The 16,756-nt window shown below is 40.4% G+C and overlaps 1 protein-coding gene across 1 annotated transcript; it reads left to right on the plus strand.

Moving 5' to 3' along the window:
* The first annotated feature begins 405 nt into the window (after positions 1-405).
* On the plus strand, positions 406-9,939 carry znf740b (zinc finger protein 740b). The gene is made up of 7 exons (XM_085344480.1): positions 406-475; positions 2,209-2,358; positions 2,525-2,758; positions 2,932-3,060; positions 3,151-3,280; positions 6,095-6,213; positions 7,808-9,939. The coding sequence occupies exons 2-7, from the start codon at positions 2,314-2,316 to the stop codon at positions 7,955-7,957; spliced, it is 807 nt and encodes a 268-aa protein (XP_085200606.1). The 5' UTR covers positions 406-475; positions 2,209-2,313; the 3' UTR covers positions 7,958-9,939.
* The last annotated feature ends 6,817 nt before the right edge of the window (positions 9,940-16,756 follow it).

Below are 16,756 nucleotides of genomic sequence, written 5' to 3' on the forward strand. Positions count from 1 at the left end.
AATTGATTCCAAGAAAAGTGATTGGGAGCTTTTGTTTTGTTTTTTGTTTTTACTCAGAAAAACAGTTCAGGGTCACAATGTCTTTCTGTAAGTGTAATGTAAAACAAACAATAAAACAAATCGTCACCTCTGAGAACCTGCGTTTGGTCTTGTAATGGATTAATTATTCAATTATTTGGTTAGGTTTAAGCAAAAAAATTACTTTCTTTGTGTAGAAATAGTATTCTCAGTCAAAATGTAATATTTATAAAGTCTGCCAGACACAAAGCCTTTAAACAAAACTTCTGCAGCACACCTTACAGTTATGGCCGCAAATCTGGGTCACTCCGCTTCGGTCACGTGTCTTGGCGTACGACCAATCAGGACTCTCCCCGGGGAGCACTTCCGGTGGTGTTTCCTGTCAGTGTTTGTAAACTGAGAAAAAATTGGAAGTGCGACAAGAAATATTAATCTTCAGCACTGTGAAAAGCGAAAGGTAAGCGGTCGAGTGTGCAGCACGTCGCTCGCGGCTCTGTACACGTTTTATTTCTGGTGCCCGTGTGTTTGGAGCAGTTGTAGCTCGCGAGGGCGGCGTTATTTTGAGGTCGGCGCGGAGCCTGCACGCCCTGCCTGTTGTTGTGCTGTCCGGGGCGGGGGGTGGGGTGGGCGCTCACTCACACAAGAGTTGTCCCAAAATCCAACTCCGGGCTGGCTAGCTGCTTTCTGCTTTCGGTTCATTCAGCGGGGACTCTCAGCGTGCGGCACACTTTCATACAGACCCCCGCGGAAATACACAAAGCTGTCTGTCCCGTGTCCCGTGACCCCAGCGGAAAAATAAACCTCTTACTTTCTCTCCCCCCCCCCCCCCCCCCCCCCCAAAAAAAAAGCTGGGATACGTTGCTAGCTAACTGCTGCTAACTGTTTGATCTTTGTAAGATCGATCAGAGAATAAACCCACCAGCTTACAAATGAATCGCAAAACAAAGCGTTTTCCAATAATAGATGTGGTCGAATCAATTAAAATAAAAATCTCTGCCCGTATTATGGAGTTTTCTGTATGGGTGGGTTTGGGTCGTCGAAACAGCCCCCTTTACATTACCATAATAGATCATGCAGTAATCGTGCCATTTATTGTGCATGTTTGTATGCATTCATCATTTAAGTACTTCTAGCACCAGCTTTTGACCTGACTGGGAAGCTGCTGTATGTATTTTATTATCTAATACACGAGTATTAAATGCAGGTAGAACAGACAAGAAAGGAGGGTAAGAGAGCAGGACAGCACACAGGGTTCAAGGCAGACTGGAACCTAAGCCACTGCATATACATATACCCCCCCAAACCCAATGAGCTATACCGACCTCCTAGTAGCTTGGTTTTTACAGTATTTATGGCCTTTACATGTATGACAGAAGCAGCGTCATTCATAGCCTTTGTAATCAGTAATGCATATACTATTATATATTGTACATATATTTATTAGTCTCAGATTTAGCCATTCTTATATTTTGCTTGTTTTACGTTACTGTATTTTTGCACAACTCTGTTGCTTGTGAAGCTCGCACACAAGAATTTCACTCACATGTACTGTACCAGTGTACCTGCACATGTGATGTGACAATAAAAGTGATTTGATTTAATAGCCACATTTGTGTGTAGGGTTTTCAAGACTAATACTTATATCTTGTTATTTTAAAATTCATTTTAAAACATCTGCTGATATTAATTCTCACAAACACACAAAACATAATCAGATTTAAACATATTTTGATAAATGTAATTATTTAAAAATCCACACTGATTTAACGTGTTTGTAATGTGATTTCTAATTTTCTCTGTCATGTGCATGAAAAAGACTTTCAAACAAATTCCTGCTTCATTTAGGATGTTTTTTTTATTACTGCAGCTGTATGAGGTAGATACAGGTGTGTGTTTCATTACACTTGGACTAAAGTGCATTGCAAACCATTTAAAAAGAAGCATCATTTCTATATTCAACTACCGGCTATTGTCATTGAAGGATTTGTTTGGTTAATGAATTATTTACACAGTTGCATTGTGCATAACGAGCTTTTTCCTCATCTCCATCATTTTTCTCATTTTACCTTTTATTGTTGTGTTTTCTGTCAGCCATGTACCGAGCAACTGGTGCTTTCCTGTCTGATAGACAGCACGTATTAAAGCTGCACATACATTTTTAGTCATATATGCATATGCCTTTATTTTCAGACTTTTGCCCCTGATGATTTTGGAGGGTGTAGTCTCATCTGTCACCCCTCATCCCGAGTGAAGCCCCTCTGTCCCCACAAACACACACGCATTCAAAGCACGGCGATGACACACCATTCCAGCAATTCTGTTCGAGACCATATGAAATGGGTCAGTGGAAGTCTCTTCATCTCAAGATCACGATCATGGTTTTATCGTATGCATGTATCCGTTACTCCCATTGTTCAGTCCCCCTCTCCTTCCTTCTGATGCCTCGCTGCGTGAGGAGTCCTGCAATCTCCTCTTTTTCAAAACGACATTTTGCTTGTATTGTCAGGCTGGGTTGCTGGGCTGCGAGGCAGTGCTGTCCAGCATGGCCCTAATGCAAGCCAACAACATCCCAGGCCAAAAGAAGATGATGTCACCCTTGGGTCAGGGGCAAAGGACCAGTCCTGAAAGCCACCAAACCCACTCGCAGCATAGCCAGAACCACCACAGCCACCAGGTGCACCATGGACAGCCACATCACAGCCACATGGGCCATCCATCAACTGGGAGCTGCCCACCCCTGGTGAGAGATGCGTCTTTATTTTGCATGGAGAAATAACTCACTTTAAGTCTGCTGATGTTATTTCACAGTTTTGCTTTTATAAGCCAATTTAAGTCGTTGGTTGACAAATGTACACAGGTTGCAAAGCAGCATTTAACAGAAGCCTGTTGTCACGTTTTTTCATCTTTCAAAAGCTCATCCGGAAAGATGGAGATTATCATACATCAAGGATAATTGAGGGAAAGGGCATGCAGGCAAACCAGAATATGCAGCCCAAGAAGAAACACAAAAAATCCGGTTTAGCCAACAAAGTAAAAGTGGAGGTAAAGAAAGGTTAAAATTATACTGAAATTAGAAAGTGAACAGACTGTTGCTCTTAAGTTAATTTCATCTAATTGTCTTCACGTTTATAGCATTTAGTTCCATCAGTTGATATGGATGACGACAGCTCATTGAAAGTCCAGAAGAACTTCATCTGTGATCATTGCTATGGAGCTTTCCGGAGCAGCTACCACCTTAAGAGGCATATTCTTACACACACAGGTGAGAACTTACCCTCACCTCTTTACTTCAATTGGACTATTTTTTCATTTATTTTATGTTTTTTTGTATGTCAACTAGGTAAGTCTTTGTGAGGATGTTTCCTCAAAGCCCATCTGCTCAGAATAAGCTTAAAAACACCCACCAACTTCCTTTATTTTTAGTATTTGCTCCTTTAACCAGTTTTGATGCATTTTCAGAGGTTGGTTGACAAGTTTGTAAAATGTGTCTTTTCCACGTTTCTTCTTCTAAGTTTGTATGTTGATCTGAGTTCTGCATTGGTCCTAATTTGTAACTCAATTATAAGACTCATACTAAAGTAATGTGCAAAAAATCTTGCCATCATTTTCTTTATAATTTGCTTCTGAGGAGCCACGTTTTGTTATAATCTTTTACAATGGGCTATAGAAGGCGGAGCAGTAGTTCTCCAGTCTTTCCAAGTTTTTCTTTGGACATCGATGCTTTTTCACTCATTTTCAGTATAGTCCTCATTAGGGCTGCCACAAACGATTATTTTGATAGTCGACTAGTCACCGATTATTTATGCGATTAGTCGACTAATCAGATCATCATCCACTGGACGTAAAACTACAGCTTATTGCACCAGCAGCATCTGCTCTTATATAACTATCATTAGCTTACAGCTTTAAGCTTTTAAGGTGCTAACTAAAAATAAAGACAAGATGATAGTTTATTCAATTTTAATGAAATTTGCAGATTGTTTCGGTGAAGTTTAATAAACTCCTTGCTATCTAAAATATAACAGGACACCGGAGTATATTCTCCAGCATCTCACACTTCTGATAATCAGCTGTCTGCTTGACGTTTATTCAGCTGTGTAAAAACTATAACTTTAATCTCAGACAAACCGATTTACTCAGGAACAAATAAAATACTAAAAAAAAAAAAAAAAAAAGCCAAACAACAACATTTTTAATTTATCTAAGTGACTCATATATCATGTTTAACCTGAGTAGCGAAAGACGGCGGTGGGTTTGAAAACAATTTGCCGGGAGTCCGGTGTTCTCACCGCGCTAGTGACCTAGCCCCCGGCTAGCTATCGAGCTAGTGGGTAACAGACGTCTCCGAAAACGTCGGAGCGCTTTTGAAAATATGTGGTGTCCTGATAAACTGAGCCGATATTTGAGGTTTACACAGCTACATTCTCGGCTGAAAATATGTTAAACGTTTATTTTGTGACCCAGAAAGAATAATAAGAGTAATATTAAAACTAACTAGCTGCCGCCATTGTTGGAAACTGAGCTGGGCCGCGCTATGAATTCTGGGACACAGCTGCTGCTTCTTCTTCTTCTTCGGGGTTTAACGGTAGCTGACATCCTTGTACATGCAGTGCTGCCATCTTCTGTTTCAGTCCGTTATTACACTCTTAAATCCTGCCACTTATTCCTGCGTCTTTTGGGATCTTACAAAGCTTCAAACGACGCGTCGACTATTAAATCAGTCGTCGACGATTTTGATAGTCGACGTAATCGTGACTAGTCGACAAATCGTGGCAGCCCTAGTCCTCATAGTTGATTTTCAGAGGGGTGGGGTTTCTTTCCTTTGTTAAGCCACATAACACTGAGTATGAATCATTAAAGCATGAAAAGGGCATCTAGCTCAAGAATAAACCCCTGTCATGTCTACACATAACAGACAGCTTAGGAAAGAACCAATTTAAATAGTGTCTTTAAAATCATGTCATTTGTTCCCATTTCTTCAGTTGAATCTATTAAAAAAGGCCAGTAATGACACAGCTTGACAAGCATAAAACAGTATTTAGACCAAACAGGTCTTTCCCAAAAAAGTCTATTTACTGAAAAAAATGAGGAAACTGAAAAAGTGGGAAACAAAAGATGGTAGTCCTAAAAATCTATCTGTAGCATACGAACAGTGTTTGAAAGTCATTTCATGAAGAAAATGGAAGACAAATCCAGCGAAGACCTGACACAGGACCCGGCAGATGCATCTGAACCTTCTCTGAACTGTTTGCTGAACAAGAAGTGAAATTGGTGGAAGGCTGGGTGTCGAGATTAGATTCTTTAGGAGGGCGAATGGAGAGAAAATGCTGTGATATGTCAAATCAAACAAGAGCTACACTGAAAATCAGAGGCAACAGGACTTATGGAGTAGTTAATCCATATTTGAAATTGTTGTTTCAAATTGTCATCAGAATGTACAGAGTAGGTCACAGAGAGGTCAACAGAGTGTCTGAAGCTATCTTTAACACACAGTGGAGGCTCTGTCATGGTTTGGGGCTGCGTTTCAGTCACTGCTGTTGCAGATCTCCTTAAAATTGATGGAATTTTGAAAGCAGAGAAGTAACATCAGATTTTGATCCACCATACAGTACCATCTTAAAATGATCTCATTGGTAGTGGCTTCAATAATCCCAAACTGACAGCCAATGCAGTAAAAGCACAAAAAACGCACAATGCAACACTGTCAGTCTCGGATTGGCCTCAACATTACTGACGCAGTGTGGATCATGTTGACAGCGAACGGAACAAAAAGCAGCCAACATCCAAAGCAGAGCTTTGTGTGTCCTTGAAGAAGAAGACTGCATAAAGAAATGACAAGAGTGCTTGTCTAAGAGAGTTCAGTTGAAAAAAGCTGGTCATATCTAATATCAATTATTAAGCTCATTAGAATTGCCAAAAGTGTATTTTTGCCTTTTATGTTTTTGTTTGCACCCCTTTTCTCATCAAAGAGGTGTCTCCAGACTTTAACGCAGTAATTTAGATTTAGATGTCTTTTGTGAAATCAGCGATGATTAAATTCATTTTCCCCGTGTGTGGGTTTTGTTTTGTTTTCCAGGGGAAAAGCCATTTGCGTGTGATGCTTGTGATATGCGGTTCATTCAGCGTTACCACCTGGACAGGCACAAGAGGGTGCACAGCGGAGAAAAGCCTTATCAGTGCGATCGCTGCCATCAGGTTATTCATACTTTTTTTTTTTCACTAATATACTTGGTGTACTTGAACAGATCCTGCATTAAGAGATTTTCAGCTTGTCTCAATCACTCCAACAACAGTGGATTGCAGATGTATTGGTGGACATGGCACTGCATGTGCCCGCTGTGTTGAAACAAAAACGAACACAGAAAAACAAAATAGAAATATTTTAGTTTTAAGCTGGAAAAACAAAAATTACCAAGGGAGGGGGCCTAAAGGAAGCAATCAAACAATGTTTAGGGTGCGTAATCTGTAATGTGGGCAGTGCAAGTGAAAAACTAGCCATATGCTGCTAATTTATCTATCTTTGCTCCTCTTTATATTTAAAATCGGTTGTGCATGGAAATTAGAGCAGGGCGATATGACCAAAAATATTTATCACGATATACATTTGAAAATTTCCGATAACGATGTAACTGACGATATAATTGACACGAGACAAAATACTTTACAACTCCACAACTTTATTCGTGCAAAAAAAAAAAAATCAATGTATTTTCACTTAAACAAGCAGCTGTTTATGTGCATTAAAGTTATATAAAATTGTAACAGTGCAAACTCCTCGCTGACAGTTTAACCAAAAGGCATTTCCAGTGGAAACTGGCCGACATATCCTCAGCATAACCATGTATAACATCCACAAAACTTAAAAAGAGGTTATATACACACAATACGGTAACATTATGTTGAAGCACAGTACGTATCACTCCGCGAGGCTCCTGCCTATTATTGCCGTAATGCCCATCAAGCTGTGCGGGTTCGTAGCTTAGCAAAGTCGTACTAAAACATTTGACAGATTTTCCAGCGCTGTGCACATAAAATCGTTTCGAGGTCAGTAAACACAACCAGAGTTCATACATAAGGCACTCGGGATTATAAGGGGCTCTGTCGACTTTCAGAAAAATCAAAGGATTGATTTTAAGTGCGCCGTATTTTCCAAACAACACGGTAACAACGACGGCCCGCTAGCATGCGCTACCAAAAATAGTGCTTTGTTGTGTATCTGACGGGGGAAAGCTAAACCAGTTCCACACCACTGAAGCTGCAGCATTTTTACAAACCAGTTCTGGTTCGTCCGTTTCATTCAACGATCCACTTTCGCCCTTCTCATTCTCTGTCGCCGCCATGCTTTTTCCGCCATATGCGTATGAAAACAAAGGCACTGCGCATGCGCGTTTTACCCATATTCTATCGCGATATTTCATTTTCTTATCGATGCCCGACATTATACCGGTATTACCGTGAACGGTATGATATGGCCCAGCCCTAATGGAAATTGAGATTTTCTACAGCACTTGGCATCGACCAGACAGTGTAAGCTTTTCAAGGCATTCGATTCTAAATTCTGATCAGAATCTCAGCCAGTTTCTGTGTGCAGATCTCTACTTGAACCACTTTAGCAACTGTTTTACAAGTGAAGTATTTACCAAGTGGAATTCTTATGGAGGTACACCAATAAATGAGCAACAGAAAAATGACAGACATCACCCAAATAAAACTGCTGGAAATGTACTACCCCACCCTAATTCAAATGCTACTTTGGCTGAAGCCCACATGTTTGTTTGCATTGCTTCAGAACTTCTCACGGACAGACAGGCTTCTGAGACACCGACGGCTGTGTACAGTTGGGATGAGCAAAGAGGAAAGCCAGTACTCCCAGGACTCATCTACCCATCCGGCCTCATGGAGCCCCCTACATCCTTCGAGCAACCGTCTGACTGTCTGACCCTCAACTTCCACATAGAGACCCAACATCAGTCTGCAGCTCAGTAACATCACACCTTGGAGTGGTGACCTGAAAATAGCCCAACTTTTCCACAGCCAACCTTTAGTTTGCTCTCACCAGCTCATAGTGGATTTTTATGGTTTTTTAACCTACTGTCACTTTAGAATCCAGGAAGAAGGCGATTGGGGAACGGACTCATTTGCAGTCACGGACATCGTATTGCGGCAATAAATGAAGATTACACAAAATTTGTGACTGCATGGACAGTCAGCACCTTCCGTGCTTTCAGCCTGCAGTCAACCCCAACTCTGCCTGTTAATTCAAACGAACGGTTCGCTAATGTAGACAGACAGAAAACCATGAAGCATTAAAACGTCCTATTTGTTTTGTGTTTCTTTTGTTACTAATTATGTACCGGCTGCAGCTTATAAGCAAAAGGTCACAGCAGGCTTTCTGTGTGCTGCCTCGAGGAAGTGATTAGTCAGTGAAATACTGTAGGTCGCTAACACACGTGAAGCTAAATTTAATGACCTTTTTGATGCCGCTGATCTAAATGTTAAAGATTGTTGGAGAGGAAAAAAACCATCAAATTAGTCAAACATTTTTACTTTATGTGCCGTATTCTTTCTGTGCACAAGTCTTAAATTAATCAAAATATTTTAATCTGCTGTTCATGCTGTTGTACATCTGGAAAAATAACTACACGTCCCTACTGGTAACCAAAACAAACACTAAAGCTGAATTGGATAGATGGTATCTGTACCATGGCAAACACATTTAGAGTTCTACCTTGTTTTAAAGGCATATGGCCCTAATTGTAAGACCTACACTGGCTAACAGCTGACAGATTTTCGAGGAGCTCCAGTTTTTTTGAAGCTGATGTTTACTGGATGTAGGGATGACCCGTGTGTGGCAAAGAATGAGGTTTTTCTTGACGTGCTTCTGTAAAATGACCTGCCGTATGAATGCATTGTGGTTACGCTCCCTTCCTAGAAACCGCTGTCTTGCCTTTTCCTGTTCAGTGATCAGAGATTGTTCTCACTTTAAGACTTTTATTCCCTTCATTGTATTTTGGTAAATCCTTAGGTTTACTCTTACTTAAATATCTATGAAATATTGTCAGAATCATGCTCGTAATATTTTTTAAATGCAGCTGGATCAACGCTCGAGGCTTTTCACACGAGTGCACTGGGGACCTTTTTCTTCAGCACTTGTGTGAATGGCCCAGGTCAACTAGGTCATAATATAAATTGGCTCTATACAGATTCTCACTGCTGAATTGTGTGTTTGCCTGACTGAGTGTGATCTAAATGCAGTTCCATGTCATTTAACACTGAGCATCTTCAGTGAAGATGACAAGTCGTACTTTGTTGTGGAACTTTGAGGGTCGTTTGTATGTTGATTACTGGCAATATGAAACTTCAGGCCTGTATATTGTGAAGTCACTGGACTGCAGATGTTAGTTCAGTTGTAGATGACTATTATTTAGACGAAAGGTTTTTTTAATAATAGACAGGTAGATCTGTTTCTGTCAGACTTTTAGATATGTGAGAAGAGTTTGGGCCCATTGCTGACTGTCTACTGTTTATGAAGTTAATATATATATATCTATAAATTGTTTTAGGGCTAGAAAATAGCATGTATGGGACCTAAACTCCAAAGGCAAATCAAAGTTTTGATGATGTTTAACCTTTAGTCTGATCATTGTTATTCTTTATTATAGCTCAATAGGCCATGGTGACTCAGCACGAAGCTTGCTTTTAGGACAAAAGTTTGAAAATGTCACACTTGCCCTTTTAGTGCAGCAGCTGTGATTAGTTAGGATATTTTGTTTTCATTTGCATGTATTTGTTGGAGGATCTTTTGTTCATTTGTTTGGAAAATAATATTTTTTTGTTTATCTGTTTTTATTTTATCAGCCCCTATATTTTGTTATGCCAGGAGTGACATCGAGTCAGTTTCACACTGTAGTGAATGGAGTTTTGGGCCCAAAGCAAAAATAAAGTTGTTTCTTTTTAAACGGCTGGTATTGGTCATATATTTACAGCAAAGGTTCAGAATCAGAATACTTTATTCATCCCGAGGGAAATTAGGGCTCGTGGGCGATTTTCTAATAACAGTTTTGAAGGATAGTCTGTAAAGTCTGCTACGTTCATCTGTGTAAGTAATGCAGCAGTTATGTCAGCAGGTGGCAGCCATGACCATGTGAGCGTTTCCTCCCAGCCTGTTCATGGAAATGGAAACAAACCTCAGCACAGTGCTCTGTGTGTTGTTTCAAAGAATGCTGCCTCCTTTACACCAAAAGCGTCGCTTCTTCTGACTTCAGTGTGAAGCTGGCGAACAACAAGAAACCCAGCTGTCAAACACACCGAATCTCAAACATACCAATTACTCAACAAGCAAACGTTTTCTTACACATAAGCATGTAAAACCTGGGCCATAATTTAGTGCGTCTTTACAGAACTCCCTAATGCAAAGACACTGATGGTACCTGCACTGTGTAAAAGTGTTTGGTTTTTGGGTTTTTTTAGTTTATGGGATGTATTTTAGTAAACGCTCAATGGAGGACGTGTTCAGTGAACCTTATCTGGTGAATATGTCATACAAACATATCTGTGTTTAACACATTTATCAGGCCATCTGTCAGAAAAAAACAGAAAACCTCGGTTAAATTATTTTACCAAATTTTATAGAAAATGTCAAAGGACCATTTCTAAGCTAAAAATGTTATTTTTATTTGGTAGGCGAATAACAAACGGAATTCATGTTTTTATACCCAAATTTTAGCCGGCACACTGGACTTCTCTCAGAAGTCATAAATAAATCAAAGATTACATTTTTTGTAAAACAAACAAATAGAAAATTCATGGATAACAATAATTAAGTTTCAGCATCATTTAAGAGCTCGTTCATACCGGTGGATTAACCATCACAGAAATGTTTTTCTTTTAATGATTTCGGTAATTACCGATATTGTTGATTCAGTTTAGGGCAGCTGTGGCATAAACCTTATCTGGGGTTAAACTCTGTAAATCATCTGCTTGGAAATTCTGCTTCTTGTAAAAATAAGGTAAAATTTCCCATAAACACACTTTTGGTCAGAGCAGAGTTGGCAAATCAAATTTCAAAACCTGCAGTTTGCAGTGAAGAAATGTGAAATATACAACAGTCGTTCATACAGATGATTTGTTTAACAGATTTCTTCCAAAGGACCCAATCAAATGGACGTAAACGCCTCTGTGGCTTTAGCCAGATTTAAGAGAATGGGGAAGAATTTCTTCCATCCTGCTGCCCTGTAATTCGAGCTGCATGGGTATTGCTACATCAGTTGTACCATAGGAAGTGCAGATCATACCCTTTAGCACCTTCTTTGCTATTGACCAGTTCTTTAATTACACAGCATTAGGATAGGCAGGATGAGATCAGCCTGAAGGCTGCTGGGAGTGTGCGCTTTCCCCCATGGGAGACATCCCCTCCCTCTGCAGACTGATTTACAGCACCCACAGGCCCCCGGCACTTAACAATGGACCTCCTTAAGTGAGGTAGATGGGGAGGAGATCAGAGAGGGGGAGATAACACTCCATCTTCATGCACAAAGTGCTGAAATCATCTAGGTTTGAAATCATCTCTGCACGACAGACTGATCATGGAGTCAGTCCAGAGGTAAAGTGTGGGAGTGCTGCCTCGTCCTCAGTCTGGCTCACTCTATCAGGGAGGAGAGCTCTCCTTAAGACTGATGGCCAGTTCTCTACATGCTCACCTCTCCCCTCAGAGGGATGCAGAAAAAAACATAGGCTTGACAAACTGAAATCTCCCAAACAACCGGTAAATCTCAGCTAACTGTGTACGCCGGGGCTCGTGTCATCACGTAGGTGGTTCAGAGGTTTAGGAAAACAAGTGCTCAGCAGCAGAAAGCCACTGTCTCCTACAAATGTTTGGTTGCCCTCTGATCAAACACATCACAGGCTTGCTGCAAATGACTCAAACCCTCCTAACAATAGCTCCTGCTATCTCCTTCTCCCCGAGGTGTGGGAGAGCCTTTTCATCTCAGGCTTTGATTAATAAAGGAATCGCTGGTTGGTTGAAAGCAACGATCTGCCCCCTACGAACATCCATCATGCGTGTGACAGCCCACCTCTCTGCGTTAATTAGCACTGATATTTAAGCTGTCTGAGGCGTACCATGACTGTCAGCGTGCGGTGCTGCTGCTCATCATTAAAATTTCAATCCCTTTGCCCAGGTTACTCCCATTTTCTGTGACACCTCAGTGAACACGTCCTAAAACGTTCACGCAGAAGCACGGGGCCACGGCAGAAATGTAAAGAACGGCTAAAAAAGACCTTTAAATTACAATAATTCATGACTCTGTTGGTGCACCCTGCCTTTCTCATGCATTTGAGAGTAAAAACATCAATTTGACTTATCACACTCGCTCAGTTATTATTTGATATTACATGAAAGAGTCTGACATTAATCTAAAGTTCTTGTCAAACAACGAGCAAAGAAAGTGTGAATGCATTACTTATTAATGATTACCAAATATTGTAATATTCTCTAATACCAGGAGCTATTATTCAAGAATAAATTATTTATGCAGCCGATTCTTGGTTTATGTTATAACCAAAAGGCATCCTGCACCAAAATGAGAACTTCAGAGGGGGCAGAAATAAAGAATTGCTGAATTAAACGAACATTTTTAGTCAAAGGCAGCCATCTTATGCCAATCCATGGACAAAATGGCTTCCAAAACGTACGCAAAGTTGGTGTAGCGGCGTCCATAGGGTGCCAGTGCACGACTCTCACCGTTAACAAAGTCTAGTAACTTGTGAAAGTTAAAAAGGGGTTGTCTGCCCACCTCAAAACGATCTCTCTAATGGGAACGTTCAGTCATGTCATGCTTCATATTGTCCCATATTTAGATGGCTGCCAACTCTTTTTTAATTAGTGCAACTCAACAAGATTAATTAGCCTCGGCACATCATTCCCAGTACTCAAAATACAACACAGAGGAGAAGAGGAGCGAAAGCTTTCACCCGTCTGACGGGTAACGAGGGAAAAGTTTGTATTCAGCCCATGTGTGCGATGATAGATCCGAATCATGAATATTCATACGTGAAAATGAACCCCGGGAACGGTCAGAAGTTGAGAGCTGAATTTTCTAAATTCCCTCATTGCAATATGCAATTAATTAAATAAGAGAAACTGGATGTGGGGTTAATGAAAACAGTTCGACTGCCTGGCAGTTATATGAGTTTCATTTACCAGCCTCGTCTTGGTGGTCCTGGTGTCTTACTGGGACACATGAAACGTGTTTTTAAGGCTTCTAATCAAAACTTGTGCCTGTCAAGTCAAAAATGTCCACTCTGACAAAAAAGGGTTAAGTCACAACTTTGTCTGAGTTCCTAATTGGCAGGCTCGTCCAGTACTGCCAGGACACATCAAATGAAAGATGAAGAGAGCAAAGCGTCCGCTGGTTTCAACAAGAATATAACAGGAATAAATGAATTATATCAATTCAAATATCCTACAGTATGTGCTGCTGATGTTGGTCATCTGCTACAGTGCTTTCAAAGAAAAAGTCAAATGTTGTTCTGTCAGGATATCTTTGTTTGCAAAAAGACTTCCAGTCGTGTGGAAGTCTAAAGGAAAACAACCCTTTTCCTTTAATATCGTTTATCTGAAAATGAGTGCGGCTGGTGTGGAGCATAGACTGCTTAAAAAGTTTGTGTTTACGGTTTGCTGAGGGAAACTGTAGTGTTTTATTAGCAAATATGAGTGTCGTTGCATTATATAGATTTTATGGATGCATCTTGCTAAAGAAGCTTGCTAGCATTGGCTAATAGCATGACTAATAACTTGATATTTCAACAACAATGAAGATGTATTGAACTGGGGCGAAACGTGACTCATAGCAACTTATACATGATCTCATACATTGAGCAGCATATAGGGCGCCCTGTATGCTGCTCAATGCCAAGAAATGAAGAAATGCCTTTCAGTCTTTTTACAGTTGGGTTTTCCCCCTTTTTCCCCTTTTTTTTGCCAAATGCCTGCCTCGTTTCTCCAAAGGCAAAAAACCTCAGATTTCATGATTTACCATCTCTCCTTCACTCCTTGCAGCAGGTCCAGCAGGTGGCCTGCCTAACACGAGAGGCCTTCAATCTTCTCACACCAGTGAGTCTGTGGTATGTAACTATTACATTATGTGAAAGCTTTTGGTTGCTAGTCATTGTTGACCGTAGAGAAAAACACTACTAGCTTTGTCTATCATGTCATCCTTCCCAGAGTAATAACAGCATCCTTCTCTTATTCCTCTCTAAGCAGTTAAAATGGTTTAGCTCTGCCGAGGAGCAGACGTGGCAGCATTATAGGTCATGACATGAAATGAAACAATGTAAAATGGCCAATTGCATTAACAACAATCAGAAAGATAAATAAAAATGAATCTGAAAGTATCTGAAAATATGCTCTTTCTAACACCACTACAGTTATCACCTGGAATTCTTTTCTAAAACTTGCTCGAGACGTTTACAGATTTGATTGAAAGGTCTAAACAACTGCTTTGATAGATTGCCATGAAAATTGGTACAAATGTCCATGTCTCCCTCACAATGACTAATGACAATTCTGGTGATCTTTTGACATCGTGAACACTGGCAACTCAATCCACTGCTGTGCTTTGGTATAGCCTCAGACTATGTTGTCTCTTTCACTCAAGATCACTGTTTTCTTTGCTGTAAAAACATATTTCAGTTTCAGAGATCCTTGGCGATCACTGCCCTGAGAAAAGATATTGATAAGCCATTAACTTTATGTTCCAAAGACCAGAAACACATGGGAGATTCTGTAGTGTGAGGTTATCAAGATGCTAAGCTTCAACCGAACCGTTTCCATGAACTCCAAACTGTAGACTTGATAAAAGAAGCCTTTTACATATGTATATATTACAGAACAGACACAAATAACATGATCCTACAGAAAAGACCTTGTTGTTAACTCTATACAGGTATATTTGTCTCAACCCCTTCCAACACACACTCAAACAATCCATCACTCCTCTGAGTTCAGAGGGATCATGTCTCTTTAAAGATGTAAAGCCTGTTTTCTTTCACTGACATGGCACAATGTCAGAGGGCATGCTGTGTAACCCCAAGTTATCGAGTTCAACAGAAGGTCTTTTATGAAATTATGCAATCCCACTTGACAAGGCAAAACCAGGGCTTTCCTCAGTCTCTTTATTTTCCAACAATTTTCCACTTGAGCAGACATCCTCAAGTGTGAAGTGAGAGAGTAAAGAGAGGGATTTGATTTCCAAGGGAAACGGTGCATGAATTCACTAGAGGTTGATAGACGGAGCAGGGGCAGTCATGCTATTTACCCTTAAGAGATTTCCGTGGGTCAAGGCTGTTACAGGGCCACATTCTCAGTCTTCTTGATCTTGTCAGGATTGACTGTCAGGCTGATGAAGAGATAGGCTGCAGATAGATGACGGTGTTGCACGAACACTGGGGCTGCAGCGAGCAGATATAGTAGTCAGACTCCAAAGTGACTTTGGCAGTTTGCTGCTGGTGATCAGCTTAGCGATATAGTGATTTATTCCATCAGTTATGATCTTCTGACCCCTGAGTCACCTGAAAATCTGCTCATTATTGGATGTGAGAGATGTCTAATGAGAGTAGAAAGAAAACAGCTTAAACAAATGAGGTGAGAAATAAGTTTATTTATTCCATATTTGTTTTTTTATGCATATTCAGGTAGGAAAACATCAAATCAGAGGCAGGAAGATTAAACGAACACTTTACCTGTTAGCAGCCCAGTTTGGGACATACCAGTTATAGAGATGGCTGCCTTTGTTTTTAATATAACACAACCAGAGGGCACTCGCCTTGCTCAAAGCACTATGTCTAAATAGAAATCCTGATCCAGTTACTCAAAAGAAACCCAAATAGTAGCAACTCGCAAAGTAGCATGCAGCTTTCTAACATTACAGCTAAGCTGAGGGGGACACCCATCAATGTTTACATCCTGTCATGGTGTCACAGCCTCTAACCACGAGTCGACGCACCCTTCTGTCAGCAGAGTCATGCGGTTGATGGGTGTATTTTGGTAGAAAAGTAAATGCTCACAGCAAGATGTTTTGTTTTTTTTGACTAACTAGATCTATATTTCTAGAAAGAGACACAGTTCATCCATCTCTTTTGTTGCGCTTATCTTTGGCCAGTTCATGAGGGCAGCAGCCTAAGCACAGAAAGAGACGCAGTGGAATTCAGTTCCATTACATTCAATTCAATTTAATTATACTAATAAAATATAAATCATAATAAAAGGGGCCTCAATGTGCATTATGTTGTAGGGTAAAGATGCTACAATAATACAGAGAAAACCCAAACAAACAGACAACCCTCCCATTCTGCTTTTAAATATCCAGGAACCACAAGTAAGCCAGGAGTCTGAGGGTGAAATGCTCTACTGGGGTTGATGTGGTATTATGAGGTCTTAAGATAAGATGGGGCCTGATTATTCAAGACCTTGTTTATGAGGAGAAGGATTGTAAATTTGATTCTGATTTAACAATGAAGAGACGCCATTATGGGAGAAATATGCTGTCTCTTTCTATTCCCTGCCAGGACTCTTGGATCACCGCTGCTGGGTTTTTTCTTTCAAATGTATTTTATTGGAATTTGAACACAGAGGTATTTAGTTCACGCATTCATATTCCAGAGAAAGCAGAGAAATCTACACCCAGAACCAGGCCGACTCACAACAAAACAGTACACGGCAAAGGTAAAATATGTAGTT

The sequence above is a fragment of the Diplotaxodon limnothrissa genome, linkage group LG20, assembly GCF_057381915.1.
Source record: "Diplotaxodon limnothrissa isolate DT_005_m linkage group LG20, D_limnothrissa_male_GT1.1, whole genome shotgun sequence".
Classification (NCBI taxonomy): domain Eukaryota; kingdom Metazoa; phylum Chordata; class Actinopteri; order Cichliformes; family Cichlidae; genus Diplotaxodon; species Diplotaxodon limnothrissa.